General features: G+C 38.1%; 1 protein-coding gene across 1 annotated transcript; it reads left to right on the top strand.

Moving 5' to 3' along the window:
- Positions 1–12,972: 12,972 nt before the first annotated feature.
- On the top strand, positions 12,973–18,967 carry LOC117342646 (sushi, von Willebrand factor type A, EGF and pentraxin domain-containing protein 1-like). The gene is made up of 6 exons (XM_033904842.1): positions 12,973–13,171; positions 13,673–13,840; positions 14,155–14,283; positions 14,705–14,833; positions 15,567–15,687; positions 18,304–18,967. The coding sequence occupies exons 1-6, from the start codon at positions 12,973–12,975 to the stop codon at positions 18,527–18,529; spliced, it is 972 nt and encodes a 323-aa protein (XP_033760733.1). The 3' UTR covers positions 18,530–18,967.
- The last annotated feature ends 7,756 nt before the right edge of the window (positions 18,968–26,723 follow it).

The following is a 26,723-nucleotide window of genomic DNA, read 5'->3' as shown; positions in this document are numbered from 1 at the left end:
CTCCCCCTCTTCGGTCAGTGTGTGCACCTGACACAACCGTGAGCACACCTCAATGTATATGGGAGTTTTATCTTCTGTTCCACCAGAGTCCCAGGTCTTTGACGGGGAAATCTTTTCCTGGCCTTGATTTACCGGACCCTTTGCTGCAATGGGGACCACATCATCCACATTTTCTATAAATTCGCCTCATCGATCATGAGCTCGTTGGCAATAAAGGCAACCACCACAAGGCAGATCCTCAAGCCGGGACCCATGGATGTAATGGCTGACCTCTGCAGACATCCTGGACAATGCATCTGCATTTGTGTGCAAACTACCTTTTCTGTGTTCCAGAACCATGTTGTACTGGCTCAACTCCTCTATCCATCGTGCCAACTGACCCTGAGGCTGCTTAAACCGTAACAGCCAAGTAAGACTATTATGATCGGTTCTTACCTTAAAAGGTCTGCCTAAGAGGTAATGTCGAAATTGCCGTGTTAACCGGACAATGGCCAGCAGCTCTTTCCGTGTAGTACAGTACCGCTTCTGTTCCGGGGTTAAAGCAAAGCTGGCATATGCTATCACTCTTTCCTCCCCATCTACTATTTGCAGAAGTTCCCCTCCTATAGCCTCGTCCGATGCATCGGTATCCAATACGAAGTCATCATTCTGGTTGGGCAAGGCTAGTACTGGTGGTTGCATTAGCTTAGCCTTTAGCGTCTCGAATGCCTGCTGTTGTTCCCTCTCCCATCTGAAAGGCTTCTTTCCCGTTATGTTATACAAGGGAATAGCAACCGCTGCTAAACTCTGTATAAACAACCGGTGTTAATTCGCCAAACCCAGAAATCTCTCTACTTCTTTGGTAGTAGAGGGTACTGGCCAGTTCTTAATGGCCTCTATGTCGCTCGCAGACATGGCTAAGGTGTCCTCCCCAACAATCCGGCCAAGAAATTCCACCTTTCTCTGACAGAAGACACACTTCTTGGGTTTGAGTTTTATTCCGTAATACCGGAACCTGCTCAAAGCCTCTACCAAATTCTTAAGATGATCTCCGAAATCTTTGCCTAGAATCACTATGTCATCTAGAAAGGCCAGGGCAGTCTTCCAATTAAGGCCACACAGCACTAAGTTGATGACTCTAGAGAAAGTTGCTGGTGAGTTACATAGACCGAATGGCATCTTCACAAATTCAAACAGTCCATATTTGGTAATAAAGGCAGTTTTCTTTCGGTCTTCCTCTGCAATTTTCACTTGCCAATAGCCCCATACTGCATCGAGCTTGGAGAACCACCGATTTCCAGATAGTGTATCCACACAGTCTTCAACTAGAGGCAAAGGGTATACATCTTTCAACGTCAAGTTATTTAGAGCTCTGTAGTCGATGCAATACCGAACCGACCCATCACGTTTCCGGACTAAGACTGGAGCTGACGCCCATTCAGAGACAGATGGTTGGATAACCCCTGTCTGCAGCATCTTGTTTAACTCCTCCTCCTCCTCCTCTTTCACAAAGTGGATAGGGGTCCTCCTCATCCGCTGTTTCACCGACGGTGCTCCCTGGGTATCGATTCGATGTTCAATTTCCTTAAAGGTCCCTATGTCGAACATGTGGGAAGCGAACACATCCTGGAACTCGCAGATTACCGATGTCAATTTCTGACATTGCTCCTCAGATAAGTTTTCCCGCGACCGGGTCAACATATCCTTCACATGCTCCGGAATTGCTTTGTCATCATGGCCTTTGGGGTCCTCCACCTCACTAATGTCCAAAGTGGGTTTCTCCGCGTCATATTCCGGGAGAATATCTACTCCTGTAGCCATTCCGACTACTTTACCCTTCTTGAGCACAGTAAATTTATCCGAGAAGTTAACCACACAGATTGTTGGGCTATCCGAGCTCCGGTGCACTGACCTGGGAATAACCCATCGGGGATTTTCCTTTGCCTCCACAACATAATCTGGGAGGACCTTATCCAGCTGGCATTTTATCCGTGCCACTGAACGTGGGGGTATCATACGTCTCTTTGCTACACAGACCCTACTCACTCTGGGTAAACCCTCGCTGTTACCAACCCTGAGAGAGGTAGTGGTGGAACCAACCTTTAACAGATGATTCTCCATGTCAATATGAGCTCCTTGACGAATTAGAAAGTCAAACCCTAGGAGCATATCATCCTCAATAGGAGCAACTTGAATGACCTCATTATACACAGAAGCCCCAATCTGGAGTTTTACCGGTCCTATCTTAAGTCCTGTCATAGACATATCCCGCGCTGCCGTGAGGAATTTCATTTTGCACAGTGTTGGAGGCTTGGGGTCCATCATTTGATAAATCCTGTCTGAAAGGATGGTTGACTCTGCTGCTGTATCAACAATAGCATCCACCGTCACATTTCCTACCCGCACTGTGGTAGGTACAGGGAATTGGACTTAACCTTGTTTATTCTCATGACATCCAAATCTTCATCTCTGCCGTTGTCCTCTTTATCCGATGAGACAGCTGACTCCATGGACTGCACCCCTTTTATGAGTAGATTCTCCTGAGCCCAAGAGACTGTTGTATCTGGCTGTTGAGTTGGGACAGTGCTGGAAGGACTTTGGTGCTTTATTGGGTTGAGGAATCGTCCTTCTTCTCCAACCCCACAATGTTTAAAGATCCCTCCTCTTTAAAGGTAACCTCCTTCTTAGCCTCTGGACAGTCTCGCATATAATGCCCAGGTTGATTGCACTTGAAGCAATTGCTATGCTTAGGTGATGGGCTACGACTCCGTCCCCGGGATTTGAATTCCGTGAGAAGCATGTCAAACTTGCTTCCAATGTCCTTGTTTTGTGCATCCATCCTGAGGGTGAGCTGGGATAGTTGAGACTGCAAGGATGAAACACCTCCCTCCAAAGAAGCTACCCTCTGCTCCAGCGTAGGAGAATTACTTGATTTCTTCAAGATGGAAGAGATCGGAGGCGTTTTTGTCTGTGAGGGAGTCCTCCTTTCCTTACGTGGTGCACCCGCAAACCGGCGCACCTCCCGTACATCTACTATTTCCTCATCCGATGACGCTGACGGGTCTTCATAATGCTGCGTCCTATATATTGGTAGTGCTTCCGAGCGGGACTTCTTTTTGGAATCTTGTGGATGATGGATACACCTATACCACTCGATCTCTTCAATAGCATGTTCAAGGGTTTTGTGCTTTTGCATGCAGGCATGCTTTCCGGCTTCCCTCTCCTTACAGCCCAGACAAAACCGCATTATGGCATGCTTCCTAATCCAGGATTCTGGTAAGTCCTTGTAAGCCTTGACAGCTAGACCGAGTACCCGGTCTGCCCAATCGTGCAGTGTCTCATCCAGGTCCTGGTTAGCCATTTGAAACTTGGCTTGCAAAGTTTCCTGAAGCTCTGAGGCCTGGAAGCGCTTGTCGAACTCAGCAATCAGTTTGCGATAGGACATTGAGGAATTCATCTCCGTCAACAGGTGGTAGAAATCGCCAGCCTTCCCTGTCAACCCCCAGCATAAGGCATCTCTCCGTTCCTCAGTCGTCCAGCCCGCCGCATCAGCATACCGTGTAAATTTTTGCTTAAAAAGGGACCAGTTTGACCGACCATCAAACTCTAGATGTTTGGGCAGGATGGGTGGTCTCCCCTTGCTGCTTCGTAATGGGGCAGTAAATGACAAATCGTCGTCACTTTCCTCATCGCGAAAGTATTTACGGTGTTTACTTGGGGGGTCGGGATTGCCTGCCACGCCTTCGCCGAGTGTGGGCATAGTCCTCATCTGAATCCTCACTAAGGCGACCTCGGGACCGTGTACCGTACCTATGTTTGGGCTCAGTTTTCCTCATTGACCGGCGTGGAGTAACACATTCCTCCTCTGACTCCCTGTAATCCGGCTGAGCACTAGCTCCCTGCGCTCGGAATGACTCAGGTAAGAGGGCACCTTGTCGTTCCTCTATCAGCCGAAGCACTTCCTTAATAGCTTCCTGAGTACACGCCGCTTGGTCTGCAGGCTGCTGCTCAACAGTCTTGCACGGATCCCTCCCTACATTACTTGATGGTTGACCTGAATCCTGGTCATTAGACAAATGTCGATTGGGGGCAAAATCAATCGCTTCCATTAACCTGTCCGTGAGACGGATTCTAGGTACATCCCCAATATTATGGCTGGTAACATTACCATATGTATACCGGTAGTCCATGATATTGGCAGCTACTTTCTTTCCAACATCCGGCAATGAAAGTAATTCACGTTCCTTACACCAATTGATCTTAAGAGCCATATTTGCTGTACCAGGGCAAATAAGGTTAGGTACTGAAGGAAACGTAAATGCAGCTGGGAATCTTAATATTATTGGAGATGCAGACGTGAGGCAAGTAGAAATGAATTAAATCCCCAAATAAGTATAACAGCATCAACATAACACATATCCAAGAACCTGGACATGTAATTGGGTCAACATTAAATTTCTCCGAAAACCGGAAAACAATATTAAATCTTGGTAAGATATTATCTTGGTACATAAATTGTAAACCGAGACCGGTCAACAATGTAACACACAGTTGACACCTGTGTATTAAAATAATGTATCAAAATTCTAGCCAGTAACCGGCTACAAAATTAATAAATGAACACTCAAACAATGTAACACACAGTTGACACCTGTGTATTGAAATGATGTATCAAAATTCTAGCCAGCAACCGGCCACAAAATTAATAAATGAACACACAATAAACAAAACTTGCAGTGTCGTTCGATGAGAGCTGCTCACAAAATCAGGTTGATATATTAAACCAACAAATCAAACCTAATTATCAATTTAGAAACACGTGGGGATGTTTGTTTACATGTCTGCCGAAAAACCGGAAGACAATGCTGCAGGGGATATGACGTCACATATGTGGCGCACGCAGCTACCCCTAAAAAAAATATCGACAAAGTTCGCTGAAGAAACAAACAAAAAATAGTGATAGGGTTATAAAAACTATCCCCAAAGTTCTTAAAATATATACAAATCCAATACTAAAATCACAACAATTAAACCTAGCGCATGACAGGGTTTCTAATCCTGCACGCTTGCTGACAGAACTTCCGAGATGGAGAGTGGCCCCGTCAGTCGAGTTTTACCTCGTCGCCATTGAAGTGTCAACGCGTGGTTCACGAGAACAGCTTACCGTTTACCTTGTTACAGGTGGTCAGTTCCCTACTTCCTATACCGGGGTTAACCGTGGGTAGGGGGGTTCCAGCGACGTATGCACCGTTTTACCGGGATGTATTGCTAGATAAGCTTTTCTGTTTACGAATTTACCTCGTGGTGTAGATTGCGTTGTCTAATTTCTAGTCTCTTCTTTCTAAGTGCGCACGTGAGCCGCTCGCGCACGCTGACCCGTGTCACCGGCGCGCTTGAGTCCGTTTTCACTACACTGACAACGGGCGAACCAGTCGTCCAACTCCTAATTTGCTGAGCGCTAAGCAGGAGCAGCAACTACCATTTTTAAAGACTCTGGTATGTCTCGGCCAGGGGACAGAACCCAAAGCGGCGAACGCTCAACTAAAGGCCAAAAGTGAGGCATTGTCAAGGGAGACATTAGGAAGAAGTAAGTTGTTCAGAAAGAAGAGAAAAGATAATATCCTAAATTTAGTCGCCTCTTACGATCATGCAATGGGGGCAGCAGGTACAATTCTTACGCCCTACCTGCAGGGCAGTCTACCGAAAGAAGCCATGAGTTCAAGTGACACTGCACCACGACTTATCAAAGGGTCCCACAGTGTGCTCGATATGCTCGGAGGACTATTAAGATCCTCCCACATCAATGACCCATCACACTCGTCACGTTTCTGTATTATAACCCCTGTTGGGGCATATACCGCTAGTAATCAGCTCATCGTAATGTCACCGGGGTCGTCAACTCAAAACCCAAGACAAGTTCGGTTTTATGATGGTTGTTTTATTTCTCATGGAGAAAGAAAACCTAAAAGTAAAATGGACAACAATTAAACAATGAAACAGACCATAACATGACTGACGCACACCAAATAGATTCACGCCTCTCACTCCGATAAACACTCCAGCATGCATATGACTTACCAGGCCTCCCACCGGCGGTATCCAGTGCCCTTTGCAGGGGTATAGGGTGGTATCTATGTGACTCTAGATCTAGGAAGTATAGAGCTATGTACGAACGTGCTCTCGCGAGCACGATCCGATCTAGAGTGATAGGAAGAGTGGTGGCGGTGTTAGTTAGGACAGAAATTGGCGGGAGAGTCCGTGGGTCGCATGCAGGAGTGTGGTGGTCAGTGAGCCGTCAATGTCAGAGGTCATGTCACATAATTATATGCATACATAACATGGACAGCACATATAACACGTGACGTAAATACAAGACTACTACTCAAGGGTACTATACCCGTCCTACATCTAAATACTATACATGTGCATATAACATACACATATATATACCGTACACGGGTTACAGTAAGTTGCTGTATTGATGTTAAGTGCCATGTTTGGGTGATATCAGAGCTGTGACTAAGATTCTTTACAGAAAACAGAATGGAACTATAAGACTACAAGGTTAGCAATAATGTGCACGGTCTGCGGCTATCGCACCGACACGCACGCTATAAATAGCTATAACAAAAGACACTGTATACGTAAGGTAATAGTCTGTTTTATACTGTCACTTACTTACACCTTCAACCAGTCACTTCTCCTGAACAGTGCTAAAAACCCTGTAATGAAAACCACAACACCGTATCCGCGATTGCCTGTCCCACAGGGAAGTAGTTTGAAGAATAAACGAAAAAGTTATGATCAAAATTTATAAAGCTGAACTTCATTAATTAATCAAAGACTTTATATGTATATACAGAGATTAGTGTGTGAAACTACACAAGCGCGTGTTAAAAATTCAAAGCTTTGGTAACCTCTCAGCGCTTCTCCAGACTGTCTTCTACGTATCCATCTTTAGATCGATCGCTTCCCCAGCAACCATGGCTCTCCAACACCTTTCATTGACCGATGATCTTGCTACGGCATTGAATGCAGGCCCAAATTTGCCTGTGGTCCAAACACTTCCCTGAGTCTTGCAAGGATTGCTCTGGTATAACTCAAAGCCTTATTCTTTTGCGTATTTGGAACCTGACCTTTAGGCTGGCTTAAATAAAAAAAAAATCCTTTAGCTTAAATCTACCCCAGCTACCTCTATATACCTTATAAGCATCTTGTATGGACAAACATTCGAATTTACTTCTGATATCAACACCTTGTTGCCTTGTCGGTATTGATCTGTCTTGCTTTTGTGAATGTACATTTATGAAAATCCATCTCCAAAGCTAATATCTTCTCAGATTACTGACCTCGTTAAACTTTAAATAAAACTTCATAACACAAAGTTATCATAGAAAAATCTCTCAATACAAGCAAATATCTTAAACTCTCATACTTGCTACATAATTCTATAATCTTACTCGTTTGAACAATGTCTTTCTTCTCACTTGATTTTTTTTTTTTTTTTTTTTCGCTGATTCCAAAATGGATGTAACAAAATGATTGTCAGTAGGATCCGCTAAACCGCGAAACATGTGAGCCCATTTGATCGCATAAAAAGCCCCTTGTATACTAGAAAATGAAGCACTGTTATCAACAAGCTTAGTTAACTAAAGGGCAACATGGATATATTGGCCTTTAGCTTCTATGAATTTCCCCCACTTTTGAAAGTTTTTGTAATACTTAACATTTGTGCTGTCACTTCTGGATTTCATAAAACACACATACGCACTCACCACACGCATACATGTCGCACGCATTGGAGGCCGTCCTTAAATGACTTTAGATGTTAATAGGACGTTAAACAAAATAAACCAAACCAAACCAAACAATGCTTTCTGCCAGGCTCTTCATATTTTCTGTTGAACATCCGCCTCTGCTCATTTCATCATCTATGGCGTCATTTATTCCTAGGCCTGAAAAAACAATCAATCATGCATAAACACCAGTGCAATCATCTTAAATTTGGTTCTTCAATCCCCCAAAATGCCATTTTTATCCAATCCTCTTCTAACGACACTGGGGTCTAAGACTCTGAACTCTTTTATAAAGGGTTTTAAACCGTTTTTATCGTTTAATGTTGGCCAAAACGGTACAGACCTCCAGTATGGAATTATCAGTGTTCCTTTGGCTTTTTCTTTCACGGCCTTTATGACAGATTTACATGTCTAGGAGGGGGGACCCACAAGTTCACATCATTACCCCCAGAACTGTTCAAAAGCATCTATACCACTTGTAAAAGGTACCCACTATCTTGAATTAAAATTTAAACATTTAGTGTTCAAATTATTTGCAAATTTTAGTTTTAGGCCCCAATACTGTATCTTACAGCCTAAATGTACACACATATATGCACCAGTCGTCACTGCCTTTGACTCTGCAATTTGGTTCTTCTCCAGTTTACCAAGAATGGTCTGATAGCTACATATCTTTCTCCTTATATTTTTCATGGATATCCACAGCATTATCATGTAAACCTTTTTTATCCCATAACCACGCTTGTTTCACAACTGATATGGCACGTGATAAAATGCGTAGCAGTGTGTTATTGTTTTTGTTTACACACCGCAGTGTGTAACCACTTTCTAAGCCTCCGATTGGTCATTTGTGACCTCCAAGGAATCTGATTGGCTAACCTCTGGCCTTTGACCACGGATTATTTTTACTACTCTCACTCATCTTCTCTTTTTTTCTACCGCCTGTCTTCAAAAGATCAGCATGGACACGTTTTGTGGATTATTCAGTGCTCAACATAAGCATAACTGGGTGAGAGGGGTGTCCTCATGGAAATGTCGATTAATCTGGGGTTTGTGTCGAACGAAATATAATTTGATGATGATAAAATAGACGACGCACGGAAGCGAGATATTGCATCGATTATAGGCCTACAAGTAGCGAACCCCCTTGATTCTAGATATGCAGTGGATCCCGATAGCAATGAATGGATTATCAAAACAATGAACAAATGTAATACAAAATGGTTAAATCGCTGTCTCTAAATCGTAGTCATTTGAATGAAACGGTCGCACCATCTAACGTAACTGTTAGTGTTAGGCAGCTTCCCTTTTAGTTGGGTGTCATTCGGTACGGATATTGTACCAACAGAAAAAAATCAACGAATAAACGCAAGTTTTCTTATCATTCCACTTACCTTTAATACGAATATATTCATTCCAAACACAAAAATTTAAAAATCATCTTGGAACATTTGTCTCATGTCAGTAAACTGATGAGATTTCGTGTAAACACACTGACAAACGTAAACTACATAGGCCTATATTGCTCAACACTCCAGCTCGGTTTCCGAAATATTTGTTGAAATGCACGATGTCTTGAATGAATAAATCTCAGAATGAACATTTAACATCACAATATCTAGTAATAGCATACCTACGAAATCTAGGTAAGGACCGATAATTGAATCTGACAATGATTAGTCTAATATTCAGCGGTGACGTTCGACTTCGCGATGACGGTGTCGTCTTCGAATATTTCGAGCGGAGTTATTTAAACAAGTTACCTTTTTATAAATTACACAGATACAAGGACTTTCAAACTTAAATTTCGTTTTATAAAATAATATCATTTACAAATATAGTACAGAAGATATGAGTCTTGCATCTAAAATAGATGATAAGCTTTCGTTCATAACGACCTATATTTTGTCCCGTAGTGATTTGGTTCACGGAATTTAGTTGCTACGTTGGGAGAATTTGAACTTGACATGCTTACATTTGTCAGTAAAGAAGTTATGGGATAAACAAGTTCCCATACTCGTGACGATTGCTTATTATTTTTGTCCAACTCTCGTTAGTTAATTTTCTAATTCTGAAAAGACACTCGCTAAAGCTCGTGTCTTTTTAAAATTAGAAAATTAACTAACTCGAGTTGGATAAAAATGATAAACAATCTCCACTCGTTGGGGAACCTCTATTTTACTGCCTTTCCCTATAATCTTGACAACATTCTGGTTGTCGGTGGGCCACTGCACCCTAGGCCTTTCCAGGCGTATTCCTTTAGGGTTCAACATTCACATAAGTGCCTCCAGTTCTCTCCAAGTTGAGCTTTCCAAGCTTTTTGTCGCTGTCCAATCGCCAAAAATGAAGGAATTGTCTTCCTTTACAACATATCCCCCATATCTTTCACCTGAAGCGTCTGTAAAAACACTCAAACTTGCCTCAAAAACATCCCCAATTTCCTTTTCAAAATATTAATTCTCACTCAATATCACTGGAGCCTTCCAGATGGCGTTACTGTTTATGCACTTGAATATGTTCTTGGTTTTAAGTTCTACCAGGTTATCTACAGCAAAATTCCCATTACTAGCTTTGACCTTTAAATGTTCAATGCTGTATACCAGTTTCCTCACTCTTTTTTTCTGTGATATATACATTACCTTCATTCATTTGCCATCTTAATCCTAACCAAATTAATTCTTTTTGAGGTTCCCAGTTAACCTTTTCCAGAGCATTTAAAAATCTAGTACTTTCTAAATCATGTTTGCATTTCTCACTGAATGCCTTTGCTTTCTCCCTGGTAATTGCGCCCCGGATCCCGTCATCTAAAAACATAACAATGCTCTCCCTTTGAGTTCTCCAATGTCTTACAATCGCTTTTGTCACTTTTGTAAAAATGAAACGTGCTGTTGATATTCCAAATAGTAGAAAATTGAAAAAAAAAACTACTTCTTTCATATCGTAATATCCCATGCAAATCCCAGAAAAGTTCTGTGCTCCTTAAAAATCACTATGTGGTGATGGGCGGATTTAAAATCGAAACCAAAAACAAAATCCCCTTTTGAAAATACGTCCTTAGCAACCACGTTGTCTTCGTAATTGAATTTTGATTTATAAATGTGTGGATTAATATGCCTACAGTCTTCTTAGTTTTTCTTTATTTTCTGCAAATGTTAAAGGACTCGCAATATGTGCGGTTTCTCTTTGTCAGCTAGCTCAGAAACACACCCTTTCTCTAAAAGTTTCGATTTTGCTTGAAACAACTTTCTCCATGTTATCCATCATAGACGCTTGTGCCTGCTGCTTCGCTTGTGATACCGCCGACTCCATTGTGAAGAAGAAACCCAACCGTATGACTAAGTAGAACAGGCTAGAATGACCAAACCCCCATGTGTTCCCTATCAAACACTGTACACCGCGTGTTGCACGTGGAAATCACTTTCTCTCATATATATTCATTCATTCTCCCTTTCACTGACCAATCAAATTTCCACTACTAGCGAAACAGAAAGTAAAACCGACATATATGCCTTGCTATTACTGCGAAGCGCAGTAAAATACCAATACAGCTGTTTAATTATATACAGAAATACGCTTTTACTGCTAACACCAATGTTGTGTAAAATGACCGGATAGATAAAATATACAACAATGCATAATATGCCGACAATGGCAAGTGTAGTCTACGATCCCACTGTGAGGTACGTAAATACGTCCGTATGCGAGCTTGACCAGGTGTAGACTACACAGACTGTGACCACGCACTGACCCACAACAACTCCGGGACGAGTTAACTCCCGTGGAAGAAACCCCCTCGTCTCCTGCAGGCACAACAGTACTGTGGAAAGACAGATGAAGCAATTGATGATCACTTTGCACTATATTGTTCTAATAAAACACACTTTTTCATGAATTTACCTACTTTACTCTGGACTATCTTTTATACGAAAATCCTAACTTTTGCTTTGCTGATAACGAATCCGTATTCCGCTGTGTACATAATTTCATTTCTCAAACTAAACGCTTTGAGTGAACAGTTAGTTTGTTACTTAAGACCCTGGACGATATACTGTTTATCTTGTTACAACGTTACATACACATGTCAAACATCTTGGGTTTACACAACTCTTTTACAATTTATTATGTATACTAATTCACTTGTTGACGGATATTAATTTAGTATGTAGAGTTAAACTATCCCACTGTCTCCCTCTTTCTTCACTTACCTCCCTAGATATGTGTCACTTATTTGGTATACTGAGTTTATAATATGCTCTTAATTGTTTGTCACCAACCTATCTGTACGAAGGTGACAGATTTATATAAGTATTCTAACACTTTCTTCTGAATCCTTGTACGAAGGCGACATATTTATATAAGTATTATAATACTTTTTTTGAATCCTTACATTTGCAATATGTTGAAATATATGACTTTGAATATGAAATAAAATATCGTTTAAACTAAATTAATCACCAGTTTGAGAGAGTTGTATACAGTGTATATACGTCTCCGATAGTACACTGGGCATGCGCTTAATTCAGTAATAACAATAAATTTATAGATGATTGATCTGCGTTTTATCAAAAACCTCTCCATAACCGTTTTAAACATTGTTAGAAATGTTGGCCCTCTTGTCTAAATTGTATTTCGTAATTTTGACTCTAGAAATGTTTATTTGAATTACCAAAGCTGGGGGGTCATTGACCTTTGAGATTCAACCTCTATTATACGGTGTGATCTTTGACCCTTTCGGCAGTGGATCCTCAGGTCGGGGTCACTACTATTTATACAGTATCAAGGAACGATACCATGTTACTCTTATCTTTTGTGTGTTTTTAGAAAGTGACTGTTTTGTTGACACCTTCTAACTTGGTATTTGCTGTTGTGTCATATAGATATTATCCAGATTAAGATAAATCCGAGGTGCCACTGCAAGATTGAATATCCTCCTCTTTACCCCTCGAACTACATCTTCTAATACATCCTTTGGAAATGTTTTTGTTTAGATAGTTTTGAACGTGCCAACGTGATCATACTGGTTCTGTCTATCACGTGATCAAACCACAATATCTTAAAATAAACCTATCTCACGCCCTCTGCCTGGGGTTTATTTCAAAGAAGGCATAAACTGGTTAACCCGTTTCTAGTGTGGTCCTTACACTGTCTTGATATGATATGATATAGAACGGATCATTGGTTAGTCAATCATAAAGTCATGTCTGATGACCTCCTCCATTCTGTTTCAGTGTGCCCCGATCCACCCAGTGTTGCCAATGCCTCGCCCTCAACAACACAGAAGGCGGTGGGTACTGTAATTACCTTTACCTGTGATACAGGTTACATAGCCGGGGGGACATCGCATATCACGTGCCTGACTTCTGGAGCCTGGGAATCCCTGTCATTCTCATGCACAGGTAAGTAAATGATATAAGCCGAAATTGTCAATTATGTAAAATACTGGACAGACATGCGTTACGAGCCTATCACTGTCTAATATTGCACATAATAGGCACCTGTGTTTCAAGTAAAATTAAGAATTACTCGTAAATATATTTCACAATTGGAATGCGTCTTTATTTTCGTTTCATTGAGTACAATAAACAATATAAAATCAACACCCATTTTCATATAGAAGAATAAATTCAACGTTTTCTGATAATGAAGCCTTAAGTTTTATTCACCTTAAGCTAAACTATGATTGCAAAAAATGTATCAATCTGATAAGGCCACAAATACATAGACTTATTATACAATGTACGTTTAGAACCTGATATGACGTCAAGTGTATTGTACACTTCTATAGCGTCACGTATGACGTGTATTTTATGACGTCACGAATGGCGTAATTTCTATGACATCACTTAAACCATAAATCTATTTCCTCACAAATAACCGATACTTCCTATTTGTTGTAGATTGTGGTGAGCCTCCCACAGTGAGTGACGCCACTGTCCAGTCCGGGACAAACCTTGTCGGCAGTAACAGATTCTATCTCTGTGATGGAAAGTCCGATGTTCTGTCCTCTAATTACGTCACCTGCCAGGACACTGGTGCGTGGACCACAGTAAACATCGCTTGTGGAGGTGGGTGTGTGACGTCATGTAATGGTAAAACAGAAAAAAATTAATGCACACTTAAAAAGTAGGAACTGGAAAAGTTGAGAAATGCAATAGAGTACAGAGAATGCGACAGGACTGATCGATTTGTTTCACATTAAGTACACTTTACACCTCACTGTATATCTGATAATAGTGTGACCTTATGACCTATCCACCTTATTGTTACCATTGTCAACTATATATAATTAGGTATTTCAAATCCTCTAAACTGCAATGAATCTGATATAAATGCCAGACAAAATGTAAAACTGCTTAATGGTTTTGTTTCTGTTCGATAGACTGGCCGTATGGGGTATATTCACTCCTACAGCCGACTGCAGGGTGTCCATCCGGCTTTCTGACCGGCCAACGAACTTGGATAATGGAACAGCATGGCAGTTCCTCCAGTTCAAACAGTTTTTTGGCAGGTTTGTTTTCTTAAATAGCTTACGTATCAAGTTTGTGAGATTTGTTTTTAATTCCTTTGAAATGTAATCGAATTATGATCAGAACATATATACTGTTCAACGAATCAATAAATTGATTTTTTTTAAATTATAATTTATGTTTAGAAGAATGATGTATCTATCAACCCTTTATCTATCTCATAACAATACTCTCAGTTTAAGCATTATTTTAGTGTTGCTTTAAAACATATTCAATTAAAAATTATACTGACATCTTTGAGTTTAAAGAAAAGAAAACAAACAAAGCTGAAATGAATTCCTCTTCCAATAGTGTTATGGGGCGTGCACGTGCATATCTTATAACAAATTTTACCAATTATGTAAGAAAGAAAGGTGTTAACACCAATAACGCAATTGAATTTCTTCATTTATCTCTGAATAGGTTATGCGTCTGGAAATAATGTTCAGTGGCACTTCTGTACGAAAACAGACCCAGACGAAAACACAGGTCCTTCATCATGGCCGGCAGGAACATACTGCATCCTCATGCATACTGAATATTGCCCGTCGGGTAAGAAAGCAATGAAATATTATTCTACGTTTTTGATTGAATCAATATTGGGAGAAGAGCAGTTCGCCAGCGAAACAGTCCATAGCACGTTCATTTTCTCCTGGGAATGACACTTTAAAACGAAATACGTTAAAATCGGCTATTGTAAAAGTATTTTATCATGAATCCCATCAACTATTCATCAATTGTGATGTCATTCTCTAAAAGTGTAGTAAAACAACTTTGTAACATTCATCGAGGTTCAGTGGTTATGGATATCTTGATAACGTTAATTTGTTTTAGTGTTTAGTAGTGGGAATACATACCTACAATGTAGATTACGTTAATTTGTTGTTTTAGGGTTTAACGGTCGGTATTTATACATAGGTTACATTAATTTGTTGTTTAAGGCTTAAGCGGTGAGAATATGTACCTTAATGACGCTAATTAGTTGTTTAAAAGTTAGAGGGTGATAACATATACCTAAATAACGTTAATTTATTATTTAAGTGTTAAGTGTTGGTAATTTATACTTTGAAATAGTTAATTTGTTGTTTTCGGGTTTAGCCATCGGTATTTATACATAGATTACTTTACTTTATTGTTTAAGGGTTAAGCGGTGGATATTTTTACATATATTACATTAATTTGTTGTTTTAGGGTTAAGTGTTTGGTAAAGTAGATTACGTAAAGTGTTGTTTGAAGGTGTAGCGATAGGTATGTATGCCTAGATAACATCAATTTGTGATTTTAGGGTTTAACGATGGTAATATATACTTTGATGAGGAGGACTCCGACAATAGCCCCCGATCATCATCAGGGACCCTACCTCAGATAACTGGAGTCTACGACTCTCGTCTTTATTTTTGCTGCAGGTAAGATATGCTTCAATTACTCGATATTCTTTTGTTATATTTTACTTTGTAATACATGCGTTTAAGACTGTCACATACACTTAAGTAACTGCAATATTCATATATATATATATATATAGGGTCTAGTAAGTAATAACGACGGTATAAACCAATATAGGTACTGGATCCTAACAAACAAATGTTGGATGCGTATTACTAGAAATATGTGTATGTCAAGTAGTAATAACGACAGTACAGACAAGTAAATTGTCAAATTTTCGAGGCAATCTGCCCCTTTATCAAGACACAGGTAAATTACATACGATCACATGTAGACATAATACATGGAACAGTTACACAAATTTAGTAGGTATAAACAACAAAAAGTATCATAATGTTGTAAAAATGATCCCCCTCGGTCGATACTAAATTCGCCGAGGGCCTATTATGATTAATAAGGAAACATCTTTGGTGGTGTACAGATGCTAAAAGTAAATGAATGAATGAATGAATGAATGAACAAATAAATCAATAAATAAATAATTAATATAACTTAAAGGTTTAACAGAAAAGCATCGCGGGTCGATTCGATGTGATGGCAGCGCGTGTTATGTCATGAATGTTTTTGTTATTGTTTTTTTCCCTCGATATGTACATTTCGTCCCGCAAAACTCGGCCCAAACAGCGGGTTGCAGTGACAATATCGGGTGGCCAATCCCATATTAAAATTAGTTCGAACTAACGAATTTAGTATCGACCGAGGGGGATCATTTTTACAACATTATGATACTTTTTGTTGTTTATACCTACTATATTTGTGTAACTGTTACATGTATTATGTCTATATGTGATCGTATGTAATTTACCTGTGTCTTGATAAAGGGGCAGATTGCCTCGAAAATTTGACAATTTACTTGTCTGTACTGTCGTTATTACTACTTGACATATATATATATATAAAATAACAAAAAACAGACTTTGCCGCAAGGCCTTTCTGCCCTCTCAGGCTTCTTCAGGCGGACTGAACTTTTGTTTATTTGTACGTTGCTTAGATATGTATGACGTCATCAATTACGTCACGCTATTGTTAACGTCATCACCATTGATGACGTCATACATATCTAAGCAACGTACAAATAAACAAAAGTTCAGTCCGCCTGAAGAAGCCTGAGAGGGCAGAAAGGCCTTGCGGCAAAGTCAGTTTTTTGTTATTTTTTATACATTCACCTTCGCAAGGACAGATTTCAATTACTTATATACTATATATATATATATAAGTTAAAAAGTTTAAGGTGAACCTTACGGACGAAATATATGCATTTAAAAAGAATAAAAAAACACGACACAGCAGCTAGCGCTTTCGTCACGTCTAGGTGACTTCAGAATATGGAGTTAAATGAGAGCTGTCTTATATATAAATTTGTCTTGTAACCTTCAATAACTCGAGATATTTTAAAGTACTCTCTGCGGTGTAGACTGTCTGACACTTCACTCGAGATACAAAAGTGTATATTTGTATCCTTTGTCATCTTCATAAATAAGTATGTACCATCTGGGTTTACTATTGTCTTAACCTCATATAAATATTACTATCTACGCTATCAGAGCAGAGCAAAACTATTTATCAAGTTTTTACACAAGTTATTCAATAATTATACTGGTCCCTGTATCTTGAATAATGAAATTGCAATGAATAACGGGACTTATAATATTGATCCCTTATCACAGATAATAATTCTAGATTGTAGGAATGGGACACATTTGTAATCAGTTATTTCTTTAAAAAAAAACTCATGATTCTGTCTTGTAAATGATTGATGGCATATGTGCTTACTTTTCCACAGTAAAGCTTATTATATGTTATATGTCACTGATTCAATTGAATTTTTCATATACTACTAGCATTCTTGTAAATGAATATCTTTATGATTTGTATTCCGTAGCAAATGTAGTGTTCAGTAAAGAATGCCATATAACTTTTGTATTTGTCGACGGTACTCGCGTTTAATAAACACTGTCTTGTATAATTTGTATTCATTTGCGAATGTCGTGTTCAAATAGGTCAAAAATTATTTGTATTACTGTCTTGTTCATTGAAGATTGCCTCATCTAACTTTAATTCCTTGGCGACATTCGTGTTCAATGAGGACTGTATTATTTAATTCTAGTTCCTTGACAACCCTGGAGTTAAATGAGAGCTGTCTTATTCGATCCTAATTCTTTGATGACACTCGTGTTCAATGAGGACTGACTTATATCACTATCGTGTTAATTGGGATTACTTTACATAATATGTATTCCATGAGGATTATTGTTTTCAATGAAGAGTATCTCATATAATTTGTATTCTTTGGCGACCGCCGTCTCGCGTCGAACACTGTATTATTACCTGTATTTCATATTTAGTTATCTCTCAGTTTAGACATCCCTTTGTATTACCAGACTGATTTCAGTATACATTGTTCTCGAGCTCGTTAAGTATATCATATATTCTATACAAATATTCACTTTAAATTTATGTACGCGTTGCTTGCAGTTGGTCCGATAGCTTCCTTATTTAATATACCTGTCTTGAATCTTTCCTATAAATCTGAATGCTTTTCATGTTTAATCGATCTTAATGCTTACTCTCTACAGGGCCGATAGTTCCCCCAGTACTGCTATGACAATGGAGACAAGTACTCCGTTTGTACTTTTTGCGCATACAGGATCTACCTGTCAAAGTGTTCAGGGCATGACTGTCAGCTCGGGAAACACCTTTTTCGATGGCGAGGACAGCGATAATATAGACACCAAGTTTGACTCTGTAGCCTTTGCTAATGGACCACCCGATTGGAGGATTTATTACTGTTATTATACCTAAGGCTGTCAGTACAGTAGAACGGAGAATGCTGAACGTTATTTCACACAAGGAGAGGCAAATACCTTGAGAATACTGGACGTGTTTTAACACCGTGAAAGTGGAATTACCTGAGAATACTGAACTTTATTTCACACTTTCAGAGTGAAATTACTTGAAAAAGCAACATTACAGTAGGAGAGTTGAATAACATGAGAAAACTGAACATTATTTTAAACTTGGCGATTGGAATCACTTGATAATAATGAACGTTATATCACACCGGGAGAGTGGAATAAAATCATCTTTCAGAATTCAATTTAAAAAAAGAGAGGATCTGAAAGTGACTTTTGTATGAGATTCACGAAACGAGTATATTCTAATAATCAGGACCACCACCACCAGGGACTTGATATTGGGCCTGTAGCATGCTGGGGTGAAGGGCTACAAAGTTTGTTCAAATAAATGACCTTGACCTTCATTCAAGGTCACATGGGTCAAATAGGCTATAATCTTCAAACGACTTCTTAATAACCAAGAGGTCCAGGGACTTGATATTGGGCCTGTAGCATGCTGGGGTGTAGGGCTACAAAGTTTGTTCAAATAAATGACCTTGGCCTTCATTCAAGGTCACATGGGTAAAACAGGCTATAATCTTCAAACGACTTCTTCTCAATAAGCAAGAGGCCCAGGGACATGATATTGGGCCTGTAGCATGCTGGGGTGAAGAGCTACAAAGTTTGTTCAAATAAATGACATTGACTTTCATTCAAGGTCACATTGGTCAAATAGGCTATAATCTTCAAACGACTTCTTCTCAATAAGCAATAGGCCCAGGGACTTGATATTGGGCCTGTAGCATGCTGGGGTGAAGGGCTACAAAGTTTGTTCAAATAAATGACCTTGACCTACATTCAAGGTAACAGGGTTGAAATCGGCTTAAATCTGTAAACAATAATTCTGCGATAGCCAAGAGAATGCTGGAATGAAGGACTAGAATTTTTTTTAATATGAATAAAACTAGCTTACAATGATATTTGAATAAAGAGGTAATCAACATAGTATCTTTAGAAATGACCTCAATCAACTTCAAAGTTGCTGTAGAGCCAGGTGAGCGATACAGGCCCATTGGGCCTCTTGTATTTTCACGTCCTGGCTCTTTCCTTGGTTACGTCACAGTACAAGTGGCGCCCTGAAGCTGTGACGTCACAATCTCACCAACTGACGTCACAGTACAAGTGGCGCCCTGAAGCTGTGACGTCACAATCTCACCAACTGACACTGAATTATATATAATATAAGTACATGTATTAAACCTGGATTAAAGTTTCTATAAATCTAACCAAGATGAATTACCCAATAGCGCTCCGCTAAATGTTTTTACATATGTGTTTGCAAAGGAGTAATTGATGCAATATTGTATGTTAGGAGTAACGTTCGTAAAATTAATTACAACTACCGATATTAATCAATATTATCAATAGACATTAGAGTGTTACAATGCAGACATTAATTACAACTATCGATATTATCAATAGACAGTGTTACAATACAGACATTAATTACAACTACCGATATTAATCGATATTATCAATAGACAGAGTGTTACAATACAGACATTAATTACAACTACCGATATTAATCGGTATTATCAATAGACATTAGAGTGTTACAATACAGACATTAATTACAACTACCGATATTAATCGATATTATCAATAGACAGTGTTACAATACAGACATTGATTACAACTACCGATATTAATCGATATTATCAATAGACAGTGTGTTACAATACAGACATTAATTACAATTACCGATATTAATCGGTATTATCAATAGACACTAGAGTGTTACAGTGCAGACATTAATTACAACTACCGATATTAATCGATATTATCAATAGACATAAGAGTGTTACAATACAGACATTAATTACAACTACCGATATTAATCGGTATTATCAATAGACATTAGAGTGTTACAATACAGACATTAATTACAACTACCGATATTAATCGGTATTATCAATAGACAGTGTTACAATACAGACATTAATTACAACTACCGATATTAATCGATATTATCAATAGACAGAGTGTTACAATCCAGACATTAATTACAACTACCGATATTAATCGATATTATCAATAGACAGAGTGTTACAATACAAACATTAATTACAACTACCGATATTAATCGGTATTATCAATAGACAGAGAGTTACAATACAGACATTAATTACAACTACCGATATTAATCGATATTATCAATAGACAGTGTTACAATATAGACATTAATTACAACTACCGATATTAATCGGTATTATCAATAGACAGTGTTACAATACAGACATTAATTACAACTACCGATATTAATCGATATTATCAATAGACAGAGTGTTACAATACAGACATTAATTACAACTACCGATATTAATCGATATTATCAATAGACACTAGAGTGTTACAATACAGACATTAATTACAACTACCGATATTAATCGATATTATCAATAGACAGTGTTACAATACAGACATTAATTACAACTACCGATATTAATCGGTATTATCAATAGACAGTGTTACAATACAGACATTAATTACAACTACCGATATTAATCGATATTATCAATAGACACTAGAGTGTTACAATACAGACATTAATTACAACTACCGATATTAATCGATATTATCAATAGACAGTGTTACAATACAGATATTAATTACAACTACCGATATTAATCGATATTATCAATAGACAGAGTGTTACAATACAGACATTAATTACAACTACCGATATTAATCGGTATTATCATTAATACCTTATGTTCAGCGTATCATGTTCTGTGACGACATCGTTCGTATAATATTAATAATGTACAATCATATTTTTTCGTGGGGTTAAGATTTGTGGTTTCCTCCCAAGTTACTATTCCGTGAGGACAAAAACTCGTGGATAAAGGATAACTTAACGTAGAAATTCGTGGAGTTTGAATGTTTGCATCAGGTGTGCCCACGAAATGAACAAAAATTTAAACCCTACGAAAATCATTGATGGACTATATTGCACTATTATTCCTACATTCATGCTAATCATAACTACAATTATTGAAACTCTTAATACAGCTGTGAGAGCATAAACACAGTATCCGGGGTAGTATACATGTAGGTGACACGAACTGATGCTTTAAAAGATAACACCAACTTCATTATTGATATCTATTACGTACTACTGGTGGAGATGGTGGAGATGGCGGGGTTAAACCATAACAAAGTCAGTGTTGTCGGGACGCCCCGCCATTTAAAAACACCAAAGTCATAGAAAACAAGAGAAATAGACAGGAACTGAATGGCAAATCAATCGTACACCATAACATTTAGTCATCAAAGCCCCCAGTGGAATCAGTTTTATGAGATGAAAATACTGCTCGATACATCACTTGTGAATTATTAATATCGTTTGTGAATTATAAATGAACTATAACATTATCTGACAAAATCAAAGATTGCCACTTTTCAAAAACAGTTCGTTTAGTGTGAATACGAATGGTAAAACTACTGTTGTTAAGGTACATACGACTCCATGATGTCTGGTATCCAACTATACACAGAAGCGGTCTGTCTTCTGTATCTCAAGGCATGTCGCCTTATAGTGGGCATCGGTAGAATTTGATATTTCCTTGTGTCCGTTGCTCATTGGACATTGAACTTTGTTCACGCATTGTAACTCCTGTGACCTTTTTAATGCTATAGTCCTGCCCATCAGTGTTTAATGCTATAGTCCTGCCCATCAGTGTTTAATGCTATAGTCCTGCCCATCAGTGTTTAGTCCTGCCCATTTGTATTGTTTTCTACACTTAGTGTCTCCCCAACTCACCCTCCACCCCCCCCCCCCCCCCCCCCCCCCACCCCCCCCCAGCCTTTTTCGAGGACATTATCGTGTGAACCTGTATATGAAATCAGTGAATACGATTTCCGTGACACAGTCTGTAATTTACATCTGAATATTGAATAAATTGTTGTTATAATTAACACTGTTCTTTGTTTACTTGGTAGTTAACTTGTACATTCTATCTCAGTTTGGTAACCTCATCTTAATCGGGCTGTCCAAACGAAAGGGGTAGTTTAAACTTACCGATCCCTTTCATCATCAATCATATGACAACACTAATCGGTTAGCGACATGTACATAGTATGAAGAAAGGTCATCACAGCAATAAAGCTATATTCCAATGATATAAATGCCTAAAACTCGAAGGAAAGTGAAAATTAATTTGAGGGCTTTACTATCCTCAGGATTGAAACCACAGTATTCGTACATGTGTATGTACGTATACCTATTAAATGTATAACCTAACACTAACCTACCACCATATTTGATATATTTACGTCAAATCTCATTAGCACATTAGTCATTTTACAGACTTTATTATTTGAAAATGGATAGCGAGACAACAGGTAGACCATCACGTAAATGTAAGACTTATTCCTATGGAAGCAACCATTGGTTGAAGCAATGTATCTTAGTCAGCAAATTGTCTCAGATGCCAGTCAGGTAAAGCAACCCAATCTGTATACATTTAGATAAATAAGGCAACATAAGACAAGTTATCTCACAGTTTCCTACCGTCATATCAAAATTAGAAAATATAATTTCAACCTAACTTAGGAATTCAGTAAAGTAACATGTTACGATGTATTAAAACATGTACGGAGTATATCTTTGAGATCATAGGGCTATCATGACCACCTGGATTACTGGTTAATTAATATTTTTTCATGTGACAGTTTTTCCACATCTATAATTACTTGGACATTTAATATTTCTTCTTATTGCATTTTTGTCAGTGAAATATAGAAATTTATCAAACTAATACTGTATATAGAGGACATTGAATGGTTTCCCCTTTAATATAACATATATTTTACGAGTATGACAGAATATCGATATTTTTTCTCGAGTGTGAAGCAGGAGTGAAAAATATCGAAATATTCTGTCATACGAGTTATTGGTTGTTTTATGGATTAATGCCACTATGTTGGTTAACGTTGTCTGAAGAATTAAATTTATGTGATATCAACGACACCTTTAAAATGTTACTTTCCCCTGGTATTGATCGTCTAGCTTAGAACAGAGGCGGTGTGACAGAAAATAAGTAGATCGGTAAAAAAAGTAGATCTGTACGTGTATACGCATGCGCGGTTGCTAAGGGGCGTTCCTAATATAATGATCTACATATTTACCGGTAAATAAGTAGATCGATAATACATCAATGTATTCTCGGCTCAGTATAATAGGTAAACTTAGATCTACGTATTTACCATGTCAACAGATTGTCACGTACTGGTAAATTAGTAGATCTAAGTTTACCTATTATAATGCGGGCCAGAATATATTGATGTATTATCGATCTACTAATTTCCCAGTACTTGACATTCTGTTGACATGGTAAATAAGTAGATCTAAGTTTACCTATTATAATGCGGGCCAGAATACATTGATGTATTATCGATCTACTTATTTACCGGTAAATATGTAGATCATTATATTAGGAACGCCCCTTAGCAACCGCGCATGCGTATACACGTACAGATCTACTTTTTTTACCGATCTACTTATTTTCTGTCACAGCGGCCTCCTGATTTGATACAGAGTGGAAATTGATAGGTGTTTTGATGGGTGGTATTGCAGCTCTTCCATTTACAATTACCACTGTTGATAAGGTGAATGGTTCTTATTGTTTCAAAACAACTTGAGTTAGTGTCTGAAAGAACATCAATTATCCATGGACGCTAGCTTAAATCTTAATTGCTGCATGTAATTTTCTTACTTTGTTGTAGACTCTAAGCTATGTATTGTGGGTTGTTACATGTAAACATTCCTGAATCCTTTAATTTGAACAGTGTACTGTTTCATGGTCTAGGGGAGAAAAATGCAAGCATTCGGTGTCTAGTACAACAACAGATGTCAATATTCCTAGTTATACAAAACGATTTACCATAGTCTCGGGCAACTCAGTCTACCACAACAACAATCGAGGTCCATAGACAGCCAAGTAGTCATCACTTTACCTGAAGACCTCAGAGGAAAACATGATTACCAAATTTGTCATTACCGATGTACAGGATAAGAAATCAAAATTGCTAAAATCATGACGATTGCTGCAGCAATGTATCCATGAAGACGCTAATGCGAACATGTCTACCACAGTCTACTGTGTGAGGATTCAGTTCCTAGTACAACAATAGATGTCATTGTCTGGGGAATAAGACATCGATAATTCGTCAGAAGAAGAATTACCCATTATTGCATGTCTCACCTTTCCCGCTTTGTCAGTATAGTAAGAAAACTCCAAACATTTCTACAATTTCAGTATTTTTTTTCCAAAAACAATCAAACTCCACTGAACAGTATGGAAGCAACCTGTATAAATTATAGATATATGTTAATATTGATGCATTGCAAGACAAATATCAAAGTTTGCAAAATCATAAATTCTTAATATTCACCCTAATATTTATTTTCCCCAAGCAGTGAACTACATAGACTTTAGAGGATTGAACAGCTTCCCAAAGTTTAACCCATTTATTAATGGTTAAGTTGTTACGATTGTAAGGAGATTACATATCCGTCATCAATTACTGTAAATAAATAAAGTTTTGATTGATATGAATTGTTGCGTATTTTGCGGGCGAGTAAAATTCGTGAAATTAATCGTCCCGAAATAGTTTCAATCACAGGTACACTAGGTCTTTTATTACTGTTAATCGCGAAATTAAATCTCCGCGAAAATAAGTCGATTTACAGTACATACTGTAAGCTTTGATCAGCTGAAAAATTCATATTTATGTTAACTGCGTGAGTAATTTTATTTATAAATAAAAGAAATAAAAAGGTCTAACGACAATTTCGTTACTAGGACTAAAGCAGTAATATAAGAGGATTTCTCAGATTACGGAATCTTATCAGTTTTGTTTGAGGTAATACCATACAAGACGGAAGATTTTTAGTTATTTTTGGGGTAATTCTGTCATGTTCAGCAGATTTATTGACATTGATGAAATTAATTTGGTGTCTATCTGAAAATTTTAGGTGAGTAAGGGGAGGTAAATCAAATTCAGAGTCGTCATTTAATGATTTAGTGTTAAAATGTATCCATCAGATTGTTATTGTTGTGTTGTTGCCAACTTCGAGAGAATCGGAGGAAGAAGACCTTGGAATGTAGAAGCCCTAATTAATCACAGAGCCCTAATACACTGTGGAACCATAACTTGACTATCCCAAACCAGTCCAGTTGTTCAAAAGGTAAGTTACTTAATCACTTGATTAGTGAAACGCTCATTTCTCTTTTACTAGGTATTGTAAAATATGCAGATAGGATGAGATTTCTGGGCTCTATACTTTCATCAAATTCTGTCAAGTTAGTTTTATCAGAAATTATATAATATATTTAAAAATGTTGTTAAACTGTGCCTAATCACATTTTAAACAACTAGATGATGAACGAAATGTAAAGGAAACCGGTGAGAATGACAACTGACTCCTCTGATAAAGTTATATACAGAATGACAACTGACTCCTCTGATAAAGTTATATACAGAATGACAACTGACTCCTGATCAAGTTATATACAGAATGACAACTGACTCCTCTGATAAAGTTATATACAGAATGACAATTGACTCCTCTGATAAAGTTATATACAGAATGACAACTGACTCCTGATCAAGTTATATACAGAATGACAACTGACTCCTCTGATAAAGTTATATACAGAATGACAACTGACTCCCCTGATAAAGTTATATACATAATGACAACTGACTCCTGATAAAGTTATATACAGAATGATAACTGACTCCTGATAAAGTTATATACAGAATGACAACTGACTCCCCTGATAAAGTTATATACATAATGACAACTGACTCCTGATAAAGTTATATACAGAATGATAACTGACTCGTGATAAAGTTATATACAGAATGACAACTAACTCCTGATAAAGTTATATACAGAATGACAACTGACTCCCCTGATAAAGTTATATACATAATGACAACTGACTCCTGATAAAGTTATATACAGAATGATAACTGACTCCTGATAAAGTTATATACAGAATGACAACTGACTCCCCTGATAAAGTTATATACAGAATGACAACTGACTCCTGATAAAGTTATATACAGAATGACAACTGACTCCTCTGATA

This window comes from Pecten maximus, chromosome 14 (assembly GCF_902652985.1).
Source record: "Pecten maximus chromosome 14, xPecMax1.1, whole genome shotgun sequence".
Taxonomy (NCBI): Eukaryota; Metazoa; Mollusca; class Bivalvia; order Pectinida; family Pectinidae; genus Pecten; species Pecten maximus.
Note: the sequence above shows the minus strand (reverse complement) of the source record. Positions and strands in the feature narration are given on the sequence as shown.

Coding starts and splice junctions, on each gene's coding strand:
- LOC117342646 (XM_033904842.1), top strand. CDS start 12,973: ATGTCTGATGACCTCCTCCATTCTGTTTCAGTGTGCCCCGATCCACCC. Junction 13,841..14,154: donor AGTAAACATCGCTTGTGGAG/GTGGGTGTGTGA, acceptor TCTGTTCGATAG/ACTGGCCGTATGGGGTATAT. Junction 14,834..15,566: donor TACTGAATATTGCCCGTCGG/GTAAGAAAGCAA, acceptor TTGTGATTTTAG/GGTTTAACGATGGTAATATA.